Source organism: Platichthys flesus, chromosome 19 (assembly GCF_949316205.1).
Source record: "Platichthys flesus chromosome 19, fPlaFle2.1, whole genome shotgun sequence".
In the NCBI taxonomy this organism is placed as follows: domain Eukaryota; kingdom Metazoa; phylum Chordata; class Actinopteri; order Pleuronectiformes; family Pleuronectidae; genus Platichthys; species Platichthys flesus.
Window position 1 is genome coordinate 123,430 of NC_084963.1, and position 17,015 is coordinate 140,444.

Below are 17,015 nucleotides of genomic sequence, written 5' to 3' on the forward strand. Positions count from 1 at the left end.
TGGGTGTGCCACGTGTGTGTGTGTGTCCACAAGTGTGTGTTTGTGTGTGTGTGTGTAAACATGTGTGTGTCCACATGTGTGTGCGTGTGTGTGTGTGCGTGTGTGTCCACATGTGTGTGTGTGTGTGTGTGCGTGTGTCCACGTGTGTGTGTGTGTGTGTGTGTGTGTGCGTGTGTCCACGTGTGTGTGTGTGTGTGTGTGTGTGTGCGTGTGTGTGTGTGCGTGTGTGTCCACATGTGTGTGTGTGTGTGTGTGTGTGTGTGCGTGTGTCCACGTGTGTGTGTGTGTGTGTGTGTGTGTGTGTGTGTGTGTGCGTGTGTGTCCAAGTGTGTGTGTCCACGTGTGTGTGTGTGTTTTCCTACCTGGATCTCGCAGCAGCAGCTGAGCCATGGCCTGTGAGCGGCCGGCTGAGTTTTCAGCGACACACTGATAAAATCCTTCATCTGATTTGACCAAACCCAGAATCTGCAGGTTGCTGCCGTCCTGAACAACAACACACACAACATATCAATTAATACAAAAACTGTAGGGAATGTGTTTGTTTCATTTCTTTACTGAGGTAAAATGAGATTATGAATATACAACATACTGCTACTCTCACTTTATCTTTTTGTCACAAAAAAAGTTTGTTCATTATTAATTATCGTTTTTGTTATCACTCTCACTGTCATAAATTCAGTAACATCTATCTATCCATACAGAATCCATACTGCAGCCCGCCAAAAGGGGGGGATAGGGACAGTCTGGGGCTAGGGTCGTCCATCTTTATTCACCATCTGTGTGTGTATGTTTCTGTTTGACTCACCACAATCTTGAAGTAGTCGCTGGGGATGACTTCCTCTCCGTTCTTCATCCAGCGGACTGTCGGCTGAGGGTTTCCCGTCACGGCACACTCCAGCTCAATGTCGGTGGACTCGTACGCATACGTGTTGGTTGGGTAGTTCAGGAACTGTGGAGGCACTGCAGGACAAGACAACACATAAACAACAGGGGGACACCACAGACCTTATTCACATTAGGACCTCAGATTAAGATGCATTTATTCATCCCAAACACAGGCACACTCATGCAGGTAGGGAGATTTAACCTCTGCTTTTGACCCATCTGGTGCAGGACACACAGAGCAGTGAGCGACCATGTACGGCGCTCGGGGAGCAGATGTTGGGGGAGTAAGGTGCCTTGCTCAGGGGCACTAGACAGGGTAGGGAGACTCTTGGATTTTTGGATAGATCAATCCAGGTTCGTCTTTTGTTGTTTCTCCGTGGAGTCAAACCAGAGACCTTCTCTGCCCATAGTCCAAGTTTCTGCCACTAGACCACCGCCTCTCCCAAGTTATTTACATATAAGCGGACTCCACCAACTATTCTTTTAATCTTCTACCTTTATCTTGTCAGCTCCCAGATTTATTGGTATTTTCTTAATAGGGTAGGGTATCGCGCCTGATTTTCCAAATCAATTAGATTCTAATTCACAAGGTCTCGATTCCATTCGATTTCAAATTCCATTCAATAAAGATTCAGTTCAGGATATTTTACTGTACCAACTTTTACTAATTCTCAGTGTCAATGTGTCCTCACTGAGATAAAAGAACAGACAGTGTGTGTGTGTGTGTGTGTGTGTGAGGGGCAAAGAAGAGAGGTAGAACAGAAGACGACAGGAGGAGAGTCAGAAGAGGAGAAGAGAAGAGGAGAAGAAGAGGAGAGGTAGAAGAATAAAGGTATAAAGTTCTGTCACTCTCATCGATACATGATCATGTGGAGACGCAGCTTCACCACACTTACACTCACACAAACCTTCATGTGTTTTCTCCTCTCTCTGATTGTCATTAAATTCCCTGAGCCTCCATTGATTGTTTGTTTCTTTTCTGAGTTAAACTCTCTTTGCGTGAACTGAAACCTTCTTTCAATTGGAGATTAACCACCAGTTATCTGCGGTTACTGTCGACCACGCTCCCCGCTCGGAGGCGTGTCGCTCACTCTCACACGTGTCTGAGACGTCACGGGCTGTGAACCTTCAGTGGAGGATGAAGGACGAATGTTTGTGTTACTCTCCAAACACAGACTGAGAAAACCCTGAAGATATAAAGATGAAACCAACAAAACAACTAACCTGTGTGAAAAATTATTTAATTGATAAAAAGGGAGGTAAATATAGACATTGATGACATATGAACTAAAAGTATGAAACGTTTTATTACTCATTATGCAAAAGGCCTCAGGTCAGTGTTATATAATTATCACTACAGATCATATTTAGTATGACACTACTTATTGTCTTATTATTATTATGCTGAATAGTTTTTTTTATTTGACTCTGTCTTTCTGATTGGAGGTAGATCTGTAAAAAACAAATGGTTGAACTTTTTTTTTCAATAAAATTATCAATTTGTCTTTCTTTCTTCTACAGTTAATAAATCTGGATTAATAACATATTGGATGAAGAAAAGAGTTTGTAAAGACAGATTTCATCACAACGGCACAACTAAACTTCAACTGCAGCCAACACACGTGTCCTTGCATCATGAGCAATGAGGATCCAGCGCCAAATCCTTCTCAGACCAACGTATCCCAGAATTCATTTTGCACTGCTGACAAAGCTAATGCTCTTGCTATGTGGGTGGCTGATGCACTGGTAAGAGAAAGAGCTGGGAACCCAAGTTTACTGGAATGTCTGGTAACACCCTTTCACCCAAAAGCGATTTAAACAGGCCGGTGATTCCAGCCACGTCACCGAACCAGCTGCTGAGGAAGCTGTTGACCCTGTTGTCTGAGAACATGAAGCACGGCTGTGCTTTGGGGGGGGGGGGGGGGGTTCTTCTTCAGCTCAGCTCACAGCAGGAAGACAGACTTCCAGCTGGTTGCCATGGCAGCAGTTTAACCAGCGGGGGTCATTGTTGCGGGGTGACACAGTGGGTATTCACAACTTCTAATTATTTCAGCAGGTCTGACCCAAATTCAGTCGGATTAGAACTGTCACTCTCCCGCTGAGGGGCACAGCTGGACCAAAACGCCCGAGGACAACCTCACCGGTCCGTCCCAGCTGGAGACATCTGTACGGAGGTAAACACAGGTGGACCCCATCCCTGCTGATATCATCGTGAGAAAGAACCAACACGGCAGAGGCAGCAGAGTAAGTCGAAGGTCAGATGTGTGTGATGGATGTAGGAGGTAAGGAAAGGAAGGAGTGAGAGTCACGCTTTCACAGTCAAATCGGTTTGTGTGACAGATTGTGCTAAACCTGAAAAATCAATCACAATGATCCTCAATTCTCAAATCGTTTCCTTCCAGCACCATATCAGTTCTATGAGAGGAAACCCACAGATGGCAGGATTAACAAGAAGCAAGCAGACGGACAGCTGACCCACAAGAAGGAACAGGAATCTCACAAGGATTATCACAAACATCCAAATAATCCGCCAAGTCAACGGCAGATGGGAAGAACGAGCAGACGCCTGTAGTAAAACACCTCACACCAGGAATCTCTTCTTTCCGGAGCAAAGTGGGGGAAGACATTTCTCCACAGGGATGCATTGAGTCATTTTTGATAATCAGAGCATGATGGGTAAAACGCTCATGGTCAGACCGGTCAGGGTCAGGCAACTGAAAAGTCACGTCAAAGTCCTTTTTCCCCTTTCCCCTCTGTGACTTGATTGAGTTCAATCCTGGATTTTAAAGCTTAAGAAACAAAAGACGGGTCAGGTTGACTTGATTGGTCGTTGGGGTCGACTCAGCGAGCGCATTAAGAACCTCCGGTCAAGCAGAAAGAAAGGAATGAGCAGCAGCAGCAGAAAAAGACTGAGATTATAACATTATAATCATCTGAACACTGCGTGACTGAAGAGCCGGAGACGCTTTAATCTGTGACACCACCGCTCATAAAGAGATGCTGTGGTTTACTGAGAGAGGCAGAGGAGCTGCGATGTAAAGCCGGAAATACAGTGAAGATATGTGTTTAATTTTTACAAAAGCTCAGCCCTCATTGAACCAAGAGGAAACGGAGGTCACTGGATTCAGCTTCTAATATTATCTACAGACCTGCAGCTGTTCATATAACCTGGTGTTTCCACTAATAAACCGTCTGTTTGAAGACATTCTGTCACCGGTAAATCGAAGACAAACATTCTCATGATGAAACCTGATAACATCTTTCACCAAGCGGGCGGCAGTGGCTGAGGGGTAGACCGGCTGTCCTCCAACCTGAAGGTCAGCAGTTTGATCCCCAGTCTTCCCCATCTGCATGCCGAAGTGTCCTTGGGCAAGGTGCTAAACCATGAATTGCCCCTCATAGAACAACAAAGTGCTGCTACTAATAGATGCTCTGTATGAATGTGAGTGTGAATGGGTCAATGTAAAACTGTCCTGTAAAGAGCTGTGAGTCATCAAGACTAGTAAAGAGCTTTGTAAACACAAACCTCTCTGGACAAAGTCGATGTCTTTCAAACTACGTTTCTCGTCAAAAACATGAAAATCATTATGAGATAATCAGAGAAAAACAAATTTAAAACACTGCACAAAAAACCCAAGCTAACAGCTACTAACATCTGGCTACATTACAGATGTTGAAGCACCAAATTCCTGTGTGGTTTCCGTCCAGCACGGATGTAAACATCACACCTGCATAAAGGTGCTAATTTACAAACCTTGTAAGGTAAAGCTACATCTTATTTTACACACACAACATAACACAGTTTTGCTAATAATGCTAGCCATGCTAGCCCTCACATACAGACATGTAATCAGTCTGCATGCTAGCAGCTAGCAGCTCACTCTCAGTCTAAACAAAGGCAAAGTTAAAAGGAGTCAAAGATCTTTTCAAAGCAGTTTTAGCTTCATGAACACACTAACTTGGCAAAACAAAAAAGGCATGAAACGTCTTCCACTGCTGTTAACTTTGTCAACATAGATTCACAGGGAAATATATAATCAATAGTTCCTGAATTTAAAAGAACAGCTTTTACGTCAGCTGATACTTCAAATTACATTAAAGTTATATTTATATATTTTCTGATATGGAGCCACAGAAGAACAAGTGCGAGCAGCTGGTTGACCAGGTGAGACCTGGACGGGTGGAGTTAAACTCTCCATATGTTGAAGCGATTCATACCCTCTCTCCACAGGAGCTCTGACCCCGCCCCCCCCCCCACACACACACACACACACAACACATTTTCCTCTCATTATGTCTTTCAGGCGGCTGCTCTGTCTTTTCTGGCGAGCGGCAGCGGGCCTGCTGGTGGATCAGTGGGGGAGTTTGGCAGCTTGTTAAATGTTTTCAAAAACATCCACAGTAATTCACAGAGCCGGTAATTAATCAGGAGAGGAAACCTGCAGGGCCTCAGCCACAGAGAGAGAGAGAGAGACAGAGAGAGAGGAGAGAGAGAGAGAGAGAGAGAGAGAGAGAGAGAGAGAGAGAGAGAGAGAGAGAGAGAGCGAGAGAGAGAGGAGACGTCCGCTGGGAGGATGAACAACGCGGTTGTCATTTTTCTGGAAGGCGTAGAGAAGGTGAACACGTGGTGGCGAACGGGATTGAAGTGAACGATATGTTCGTGTCTGTTCTGCCTCTAGCCACACCGGTGGCAAAGGTGACTCTGTCCAACGTCCCCCCCTTCATTAGAGACGAGACGTTGTTTAGAGAATTAGCGAGACACGGTAAGATAGTGTCTCAGGTTCAATCTCCTTTTTATTCGTCACTTTTTAAGACATGTTGACTTTTGGAGTTCCTCAGGGATCAATGCTGGGACCAGTTTATTAATTAAATCCAATCTATCTACACATACAGCTTTCATTTTAAAACACAACCATGTTTCAGAACACAACTCTTTACCATCCGATCCTAAAAGTGATATTGTAACATGGCGGTTGAGAGCAGAGTGTAAAGAGAATATGAAAGTGAATAGAGACCCAGAGGGGACACTGAGACAAAGACATCACAGGAAAGAGACAGTGAGGCCCAGCTGGAAGAGACTGAAAACAAACAGCAGCTGCTTCTGTTTGATTGGAACTCTCCGCTTGCCTCTGGATCATTAAAGGTAAAACCAATAGTCCGACTGCAGAGAAAATAGAATACAGCAGTGGGTGACTCATCATAGAGCCTCATCTAAGTGCTGTTCATCAAAGCCCTGACATAGAGTTTCTCTTCACTCTGTGTGCACTCAATGTTTTCAGCTCCTGACCTACAACAGGAACTCATGAAATCATGACTCAAAACAACAGAACAGATGTTTTATTTATCTAATCCTCAAATCCTCTTCAATCATCATTTTGCCTCCATGATTGTCTTCTAACATGAACATTCCTATTGTGCCATCGAGCCGTCAGACATTTTCTTATGTATAAATACTTTAAACATGATGTTACAAACAGTTTCTTCTCATCAATGTAGTAAATCCTGTCATTCTGTTGATGTGTTCAGCTCAGTCATAAGGTTTCTGCCTGGGAGAGGATCCTCAGAGTTAGGGTCATCCTAACCCTAACCCACAAGTGTCTCTGCAGTTCGACTCTTGTTGAGTTAAGAACAGAGGAAGTTGCTCCATGTTAACATCTGTGAGACAAACTTGGAAAATGACACAAATAACTTGTGATTGATTTTAATGACACAGAGAGAAATAAATGGGATTCGTAAGAGGAACCTTTTGCTGTGACACAACAGTGCTAACCACTGTACCACCGTGAACATGATGTAGGAACATGAACACCATATTCCTATTTCTACAAAAATGAAGAATACCAGAGGTCCTCCCTGTGTTACAGCTGTTAGTTTGTAAGGATGGTAAATGGTGGATATATATTTGATGTGGTTTATGTTGTGTGAGTCACTTCAAACACTGGAACCTGCTGGACAACGTGACGCTGACTCTTTGCAGACGGGATTCAGACTCATGAGAACAACACAACGATTTAGTATGAAGGGCTGAGCTTCAAACTGGCAACAAAATGGCTCATATCAAATTGATTAGTCCATTTATTTTCAACAGTCCCTTATTCTGGACAGACAGACAGCAGAGAAATGTGCCTTCTATGGCTAATGAAGGATTTTCTTTGCTAAATCAATCCAAAGAACTGTAGAATAACACTCTAAGGGTTTTCAACTCTTAGCATAACATCATCTTTTTATTGTAAAACCTGCCAATATTTTGTTATTTGAAATGTAAATATACTATGATTACAACAAAAATGGATTTTATGTGTTGGCCTCTAAGCATACATCCGATCAGCTGCTGTTCAGGAGTGTGGATTCACCTGAATGCACTAGCAGCTTCAATATGAATCCAGCAGCAGCTGAGGGGCAGTCAGACAATAAATAGAGGCATATTTTATTTATGAAAACCTCCGGAAGCAAACAGACGGCTGCGATTTTAAATTTCATGACATTTGATTGTAGATGTGGTTCTCTTTCCTTGAGTTTCCGCCGACAGGAGGCTTTCTGTCAGCCAGGGGATGTGGACCATTTTTTACTTTGACTTTATTTCTTTTTATTGTTTCAGGGGAGGGCTGTTAACAGTTTCAACTCAGGATCTTTTCTTTATTTCTTCCCTTAGGTGCCTTAGGAGGTTATTTATTTTGCACACAACTACGAACAGGTAAGTGTTGGGACCTGTTAGAGGTGTTAATACCAAAATGCAGTCATCATTTCTCCTTCCTCTCAGGTCTTCTTTCTACCGGACCTCAACAAAAACAACTCCCCCACTGGAGGAACTCACCGAGCACGCTGAGCTCTGTGTGTGCAGTGATGTTGTGGTTCTTGTTGGAAGCAGAACAGCTGTAGCTGCCAGAGTCATCGTCAGTGACGCTCCTGATGATCAGATTACTGCCCGCCAGCAGGGAGTACTTCTTATTCCTGCAGCAACACACACAGAGAATTCATCAGATATTTGAAGGATGAGTCTGTTCACTTTTGTATTTTTCCGAATTTGTCAAAGTGAAAACCTTTCCCGCAGATTTGATGCAAGTGAAAAGAAGCATATCCACGAGAGCGAAGGCCCTCCATAGTGTGTCGTCTATGGACCTGATTCATAATAAGCTACAGCTTGTTTGTTTGTGTGTGTGTGTGGGTGTTCTGTGTGTGTGTGGGTGCGTGTGTGTGTGTGATTGTGTGTGTGTGGTTGTGTGTGTGTGTGTGTGTTCATATCGTTGAAGGAACACCTCTCAATGTTTACAAACATGCATTTTTTTCTAGTTTTGTAAACAATTGAGCTCATGATGTATTAAATGGAATTGTAGGGTTAGGCGTAGACTGCGACTGGGGCATGCTGGACATGTGGTGCTCTCTTGTAACATCAGATTAGATTAGATTAGATTAGATTCAACTTTATTGTCATTGCACAGTACAAGTACTTATACAACGAAATGCAGTTTAGCGTCTAACCAGAAGTGCAAAAAAAGGAGTGAAAGTGAGTATTGTGCGTATATGAAAAGTAAATAAATAAGATATGTACAGTAGCAAATATATATGGAATAATACAGTATTAACAGGTATTGTATGATATAAGAACTATGAGCAGTAAATAAAGGAAATTGTACAGTATTAACAGCTTTTGTATGATATAATAACTTCCTGGGTTAACTGGAGCCAATATGTGATGAAAAGAAGGTAAGACCCACCAGGTGTGGATCAGCTCCTCTCCTCTCCTCCACTGGATGCTTGGAGTCGGGTATCCAGAGGCAGAACATTCCAGCACAGCATCGGTTCCCAGCAGAGACATGACTCTGGATGGACGCTGGAGGAACTGGAGGTTCCTGCTCAGCCCAGGTTCTGTGAGAGAGAGTCAGAGAAGAGGGAGTTAAGAGATGGTCTGAGATACGTCTCATTATTCTGACCACGTCTGGTGAAGATGTCTTTTACAAGTTTTATTAAAGTGAGGAATGAAACATAATAATATGGGTACCAGAAACTGTTCTGTTTCTTTTTCTGTCTTTATCTTCAGCTCACTCACTCTCTCACTCACTCACTCACTCTCTCACTCACTCACTCACTCACTCTCTCACTCTCTCACTCACTCACTCTCTCACTCACTCACTCACTCACTCACTCTCTCACTCTCTCGCTCACTCTCTCACTCTCTCACTCACTCACTCTCTCACTCACTCACTCACTCACTCACTCACTCTCTCACTCACTCACTCACTCACTCACTCTCTCACTCATTCACTCACTCACTCACTCTCTCACTCTCTCACTGTCTCACTCACTCACTTACTCACTCACTCACTTACTCTCTCCCTCACTCTCTCACTCACTCACTCACTCACTCACTTACTCTCTCACTCACTCACTCATTCACTTACTCACTCACTCACACACTATCCTCCTCACTCTCTCTCTCTCTATCTCTCTCACTCACTCACTCAGTCCTTTTTTCAACTCTTCACATTTGATCATTGATTATGAGACAGAAACTAGGCCACACCCACTGTTCAAACATTATTAGATGACACATAATCTCTGACCTTTGACCTCAGAGTCCCTGTGAAGTCTCCATTTGATTCATGAAACTTCATGAAAGTCAAACTTAATCAAATCTTTATTCAGTCAGAACCGTTTAATCCATCTGATCCTTTAAAAGATCAAAAAGATTAAAACACAAAAGGTATTAAAGTGGAAACCTCATCGTGTAAAAGCTTCTGTGAGTTAACGTTAACTTTTGTATTTCATATATTTACACACAATCATTTTTTATGAATATGCCTCAAGTGTGTGTGTGTGTGTGTGTGTGTGTGTGTGTGTGTGTATGTGTGTGTGTGTGTGTGTGATTATCCTGCTGAAGGTCGACTTTGAGCTCCAGTGACGACCCCGGAGTGAAAGTGGAGTTTAAGTTGAATGAACGTGTCATTTGACTGAATGGACTCGTTTCATTGGACGGTGAGAACAGGGGCGGACAGACTCTCTGCAGATTTTATTAAAATCACCTTTCACTCATTAAATCACATTTCAGTGTTTGAGGGAATGAACGTGACAGAGTGATCACTGCAGGATGACTAAAGTGTTTAGTCAAAGTGTGGGCGTGGCTGCTGAAGGTGAATCAAATAAAGATCTTTAAATAGTTTTCATGGCTCTCACAGTTTTAAAGAATCCATTTTAGAGTCAGCAGTTCAACTTATTAAATTGTTTGGAAACATGTGGACAAATTCATGAGTGAACCAAGCAGCCACATGTGGACACGTCACCTGGGAGCACTCGCAGCTCGGCGTCCGACCCGGTCCTGGTGCTGCCCGGGTTGTCGGCCAGACAGCGGTAAGTGGCTGAGTCCGGCGGCTGGACCCGGCTGACCTGCAGCGAGCCGGACGGCAGCACCGCCAGACGGGAGTCTGGCTCAAAGGCCCCCGGCAGCTCCTCCCGGTTCTTCTGCCAGCGGATGATGGGTGTGGGGTCGCCGGAGACCTCACAGCGTAGAAGGGCTGTGTCCCCCAGGTATGAGGACACCGACTCGGTGGGGACAATCACCTTCAGAGGTCCTGGAGGGAGACGAGGGGGGGGGGAAGTGGATGATTAACTGATAGTCATTATGAATTCCACCTAAAGTTTCATGTTTAACCTGAATAGAGTCATTCTTCTTTTTGACTCTCTCGTTGTAAAAGTGGAAATAACAACAGAGACAAGTGGGTCAGGAATTCAACTCAACCATTACCCTGGTTATTTAGAACAGTTGATTAGATGGATCAGGCTTCATATAGGTACAGCTGGGTGTCGTCTGCGTAACAAATGTTTCTGGTGATGCTGCCTAACGGGAGCAGATATAAGGTGAACAGTTCCAAGGACAGAACCTGTCTGTCTTTCAGTCTGTCTGTCTTTCAGTCTGTCTGTCTTTCAGTCTGTCTCTCTGTGTTAGTGCTGGTGTGTCAGACATGACAGGCTCAGTAGCCACAGGATGAGGAAGAGGAGGAGGTGAGCTCATGACGAAGGTTTTCTTGGTCGACAACAGGAGGAGAATAATAAAGACAGAAACAGCAGAGAGGAGGAGTGAGACGCAGCAGGAGGACAGATGAGATTCACACAGACAGACAGACAGACAGACAGACAGACAGACAGCTACAGACAGCTACAGACAGCTACAGACAGACAGACAGACAGACAGACAGGGATCATGTGCACAAAAGCAAACGTTCTCTTTCTGTTGTGTAACGTTAGACAACGATAGGAGTTGAATCGACGACAAGATGCTGTCGGCTGCAGGTTTGTGCGTCTTTGCGCTGGCGAGGACTTGAGTTGGTGTGACATCACACAGATCTGAGGCGACAGGACCACTAATGTGAATGTGGATTGTGTGTCTTATGTAAGTTGCTGCTGTCTGGTCCTATGTGGATTACACTGCTGCCTACAGCTGCACACACAAACACACAACCACACTGGTTTTGTCTCTTGTGAGGACGTTGCATTGACGTACATGTCCTTCCTTTACAGTCGCATTGTGGGCGACTGTAAAGTAAAGTGTAAGTAAAGTGTAAATCTGCTTAATGTCCCCAGGGTTGGGGGTCCTCATAAGGTTGGTGTATAAACAGATTAGTACATGTTATGGAGCACTCATGTGGTATAATAATAAAAATACACCAAATTAAGATAATAGAATGATTCCAAAGAGAAAGTCTTCAGTTGCCTTTACAGCTGATCACACAGTGACTGTGAATCTATCTTTCATAAATACTGCATCTGACTCGGTTTGTTGGGTATTTTCATATTTATTTTCCTGAATTTAATGTATTCATGTGTATTTACTGCTTTTAATTTAGTGACACAGCAATGTTGCTTTCATTTGAGAAACTGATGAGTCAGACTGACGTGGAGTTTCTCATCTGAGAACCTGTTTTCTGAAAACAGAGTGAGGATCCCCTCGAGAAGGTTCCAGGGATCTTCAGTCAGAGAAACGAGTCTGATCCCACAGAATGAAACGAGGGAAGCATGAAGGGAAGTCGGCAAAGAGGAGAAATGGGTCACAGCATCAAGGGAAGGAATTGAAAATGAACATCACAAAGAAGTGAAGCAGAAGAGGTCCTGATGAGACAGTGAGTCGCATTCTAGTTATTTCAGAAGCAGAAGCTGAGACTCGTTATCTTGTTCTGCAGAGAAGTTCCAAACACGAGAACCAGAGAGAAGCTGAATTCAGAGCAGAAGAAGATCCAGGTCCTTCTGAGGATGAGCAGAGTCAACACACTAAACAGATCTCTGACCTCAGGATTTAAGCCAACAACCTCCATATTCTTCCGTCATTGGTTTCCATGGTGACAGTGGCTGTTGCTGATTCAACCTCATTAGAAAATGGGACAAAATAACTGGAACAGATCATAACAAGCAATTCCCAGTAAACAGGGGGGGGGGGGGGGGGGGGTTGGTGGAGGATGCTCCTGGTCTGAATCTTCGCCCTGGGAACGATTAGTATCTGCTCTGTGGGTTGAGCCTCACTTCTCCCCATTAACAGGTATTGGTCCAAATCCTCAGCGAGTCAGCAGTTCATTGAGGGTTTGGTTGGATTGACGGCCATTTTGTTTCCATAGCTGCTCTTTGGAGAGGCTGGAAAAGATCCACTCTCTGGGAGACATCTTACTTTGACATGAGAAGATAAATCCTTTGAAAACACCGGCACACAAATTAGAACACCTATGGAATATTTCAATGGCAAAAACTACCACACTCTTCATCATTGAGTTGACTTTAAGTAACATTAACTTTAAGGTTAGATAATCATCATTTAGTCCCAAATTTAATGTAATCATGTTGTTAGCTTTCTATACATCTTGTATTTCTGGAGAGTCTGAGGTGTTTCAGTGAGATTGTGAATGAATTAAGTCCATAAATAAGGAGCTTTCATTCTTAAAATCATAAACTTAGGGCAGAACCTTTTCCACCACAGGTATACTGCCCAGTTCAGTTGTGAGGGTTGACCATTACCACCTGTATCAATGAGAACAATAACAATACTTATATTCACTCTCTCACTCTTTATTCCTGTTCCTTCTTTTCTTCATCTCCGTCTTTCTGTACACTCCTCTCCATCCCAATGTTCAGTGTTTCTAATTAATTCCCAGTTTACAAACACAAAACACACACACACACACTTACTAACACACACACACACAGAGCCACACAGTTAATTGTATTTTTAAGCCTCTGCTGTTCATTATCATTTTGCCTTGTAATGTGTTGTACCAGTGTGTGAGTGTGTGTGTGTGCGTGTGTGTGTGTGTTTCTGTGCATTAGCTAAAGAGAGAGTGTGTGAATGACATATACATAGAGAGCTAAGTGACTTTTTAACGTCATGCAGGGATCAGGGTGAATTGATTTGCATGTTAACATTATGATTTTTATTATTTTAGGTTTTTCATGTGATTTTTTCCATCGTCGGCTTTGACTATTCCCATGAAGACGTAAGTGATCTTTACTGGGGCCCCAGTTTAAAAGTAGATGTTGAAGTCCTGCAGAGAAACATATTAAGAATACGGGAGGTTAGGGTTGGGGGGGGGCGATAAACCCTGGAAAGCAGACACACAAACACACACACTATAACACACACACACTCACACACAGACAAAGACACACACACATACTCACATACTCACACACACACACACACAGACACAGACAAAGACACACACACACACACGCACACACACCTCTTTGTGCAGCTGCTGGTCTCCTGTCTCTTTCATTGCTCTAATTGACTGGGAGGAGGATGGAGTCACTCCAGAGACAAAACCAGTCAAACACAAAGAGCTGAGCGAGCTAAAGAGACGACCAGCTGATACACATACTGTGCTCTGTGTGTGTGTGTGTGTGTGTGTGTGTGTGTGTGAGTGTGTGAGTCCCAGGAATAATCAGCGACTGTCATTTACGTTTCCATCTGGAGCTGAAGACACTTCACGAGTGAGAGAGAGAGAGAAACTCCTCAAGTCACGTTTGAAGTTCAAGGTCAAAGTTCAAGATTATTTCACATCTTCAATGAAACACAAACTTCTGTGTCTACAGATTCATTTTGATTTACTATAAACATTCTCATAAAATATTTTTGATAAAGTATTTGTCAAACCTGCAGAATACTCACAAAAAATCGGTCTCAAGATTGGGGTTTTTTTCCAGTTTCCTTTCCTGATAAAATGAATTTAATTCCTGAATTGTGGCGTAAACTCAATAACATATAAAATAATTATTTTGGATTATGATAATTTGAAAATATCTAGCAATTTAATCTGTTCTAAAAATAATCACAAGCTGTAGAGATAGTTTTTTGGTTTATGACTTGACACAGATGGAAAACATTATCACAGATATTCTGCAAAGTTCTTGTGAATCATGAAAGGTGATGAAAGAGTGAAGATTTTCAGACAGCTCTCTCATGCTGTTATTAAAAAGGTGGATGAACTTCAGACACCCATATACAGATTATATTAAGACTAGAAGAACTGGATATATGTTTAAATTCTTCTGCACTAAATCTTTGATGACATCAATGCTGTTAAAACACCAGGCCTATGTTCTCAACACGTTGATCATTGCAGTATTCTCTGAAACTATATCTGTATGTATATATTAATATTTATATGTAGTTATTTATTCTAATACAGAGGACTTGAGATCCCTAAGCGAGCATCACACAGGTTTCACTTCAGTACAGTGGTGGTGGAGGTGAAGCACTCTGCTCCGTCTATTAATGTCTTTCATAAACCGTATTGATCCTAAGCCACACTCCACTTACTAAATGACTTTAGTGTAGTTCTCTTAAATGAAAATGAGCAGTTAAATCAAGGAGCACAGCAGCAGTAAGTCAGTGTGTGTGTGTGTGTGTGTGTGTGTGTGTGTGTGTGTGTGAGTGTGTGTATGACTACCATAGCTGTCAAGGACAGATCAAGGTGCTGCAGCAACATTAATCTGAAAGATGAATCTCTTCTTCCACTTTACTTTCTTTTGGAATTAATTAATTAATTTCCTTTCCATTGTCATATCCTGTTTTTAAAATGTATTTACATTTATTTTAAATAATTTCTACTGTTCTGAAGCCAAAGCCCAGTGTTCAGCTTTATTGGAGCCATTGCTGCACTGGTCATAGAGACATGAACGGTTTGCTTGATTTGTATAACGATGTTTGTATCATAGAACCAAGGAAGGAAAAAGTTTGTACACAGACAAGATGAGGTCCTAAAGTTGAGCCTTCTGGGACAGTTCACACCAATCGAAGCATTTTAGCTTCATAACAGAAATGATTTCTGAAAACGTGATACCCCAACCCTAACCCTAACCCTTTTGGATTATGTACTACTTCCCCAAACCAACATATTTAAACTCAGTTACTTCAATAAATAAAGACAGAGATACGAAGCAGTTTAGTTTGAGAATATAAACACTGTTAAGAATGTCCCAGATTCCAAAGGCTTACTTGTCAAAGACACATAAAGTCACATGGATGATGCTCATCACCCCACAAACCTGCAAGCCGACAGTGATTCTCAGTGTCCTCTGAGGGTCTCACAACAAACCGATTAGTTTGACAGCTGACACAATCATTTGTATGCAAAGCAAACACAAAGGACGAGCTGACACATCTTTGGGAAACTCCTTTTTCACGGGTAACAAAGGGTTAGTGGAGTTGTGTTTTCAGGAAATGAGAAAGAATAGAACATTGTTTGCTTCTTGCTGATTTCTCTATGACTTTAAGGTATTCTATGGAAAGAGCCTTGAGATAATGTACACTGTGGTTTGATGCTCTACTAATCAAATTGAATGGAGCAGTCTCTTACCGGCCACAGTCACCTTGGCGGTCTGACTCACAATGCTCCCCAGTCCGTCCAGCGTGGCGAGGCACTGGTACACCCCCTCGTCCGGCCGGTGATGCCGCGAGTGCACCACATTCTGCACCAGCAATGAGCCGTTAGCCAGCTGCCGCCGCCGCTCGTCCACCACGGCGCTCAGCAGGACGCCATCTTTACGCCAGGTAATGGTGAGAGGTCCCGTCACTGCGTCAGACTGCGCCTGGCAGTCGAGCTGCAGGACGCCGCCTCGCACCGTCACAGTGTCCTGAGGCTCCTGCGTGAAAGTAAAGTCCACAAAACCTCCGACACTCGACAAAGAGGAGGAGGAGGAGGATGTGGAAGCATCTGAGGCTGTGGGAGGAAAAGGAGGAAGAGAAACAGGAGGTTGGTTTACGAAAGTGGTTCATCCAAGAGGAGGTGTCACACTCACTCCAGAACAACATCGGAAACATCTATATAACTATATCTATATCTATCTATAAAACGCTTCTGTGCTGAGCCCCTGACCCTAACCCACTGAGGAGCCCAGGAGGCCCCAGATTCACAATGACAAGTTGTAGGAGGTCTTCACTGAGAGATTCTCGTGCAGATGATTGAGGATCATCAATTGTGATATATAATATTATAGGATCAGGGTTATATATTAATATATGTATATAAATATATAACCCTGATCCCACCTGGAACAAACAAATTAGTCAGTTAGTCAGTTAGTCAGTCCATCTTTCTCTCTATCCTTCCTTACAATCTTTCTGTCCTTCACAGTTTCCTGCTTATCGATTCCTCTTTGGCAGCTTCCTCCCTCCCCCACTGTTACTAAATCACTATCCTGACCTGACTGCTCTACACACACACAGACACACACACAGGCTGAGACTAACAGCCCCCCCGAAACATGCACTCGACCAATCATGAGATTTCGCCTCAATGTATTTAAAAACTGTTAACATGGAGGAGGCGGGGTTGACACTCGGTACTGCAGCTTTACACTGGATTTACTTTTGGGAGACGTTAGGTCGTCCATCTTTAAAACTAAGAATTAATGCTTAACTGTGATTTTTCCAGACGACCGCAAGAAAGGTCGCAGAAAATTTCGAGAGCAACTGACTCGGACACAGATACATAGACACCCACACACACACGCACACGCACCCACACACCCACACACCCACCCACACACACACACACACACACACACACACACACACACAAACACTCTTCACCCACTCTGGTATTAACACCAATTGCTCTTAATTAGCAGAGTTTCATTCAGCCTGCTGTGTT

At 43.2% G+C, this 17,015-nt stretch overlaps 1 protein-coding gene across 1 annotated transcript in view; it reads right to left on the reverse strand.

The window, feature by feature from the left end:
* Window positions 1-16,755, reverse strand: part of dcc (DCC netrin 1 receptor) — an 80,125-nt gene extending 63,370 nt beyond the window's left edge. Inside the window, exons 1-7 of the mRNA XM_062413220.1 lie at window positions 16,731-16,755; window positions 15,720-16,082; window positions 10,164-10,451; window positions 8,601-8,751; window positions 7,700-7,836; window positions 806-960; window positions 363-483 (exon numbers count right to left, since the gene is read on the reverse strand). Of these exons, the coding sequence (XP_062269204.1) occupies window positions 363-483; window positions 806-960; window positions 7,700-7,836; window positions 8,601-8,751; window positions 10,164-10,451; window positions 15,720-16,082; window positions 16,731-16,755 (1,240 nt within the window). The remainder of the gene's footprint in view (window positions 1-362; window positions 484-805; window positions 961-7,699; window positions 7,837-8,600; window positions 8,752-10,163; window positions 10,452-15,719; window positions 16,083-16,730) is intronic.
* Window positions 16,756-17,015: the final 260 nt, after the last annotated feature.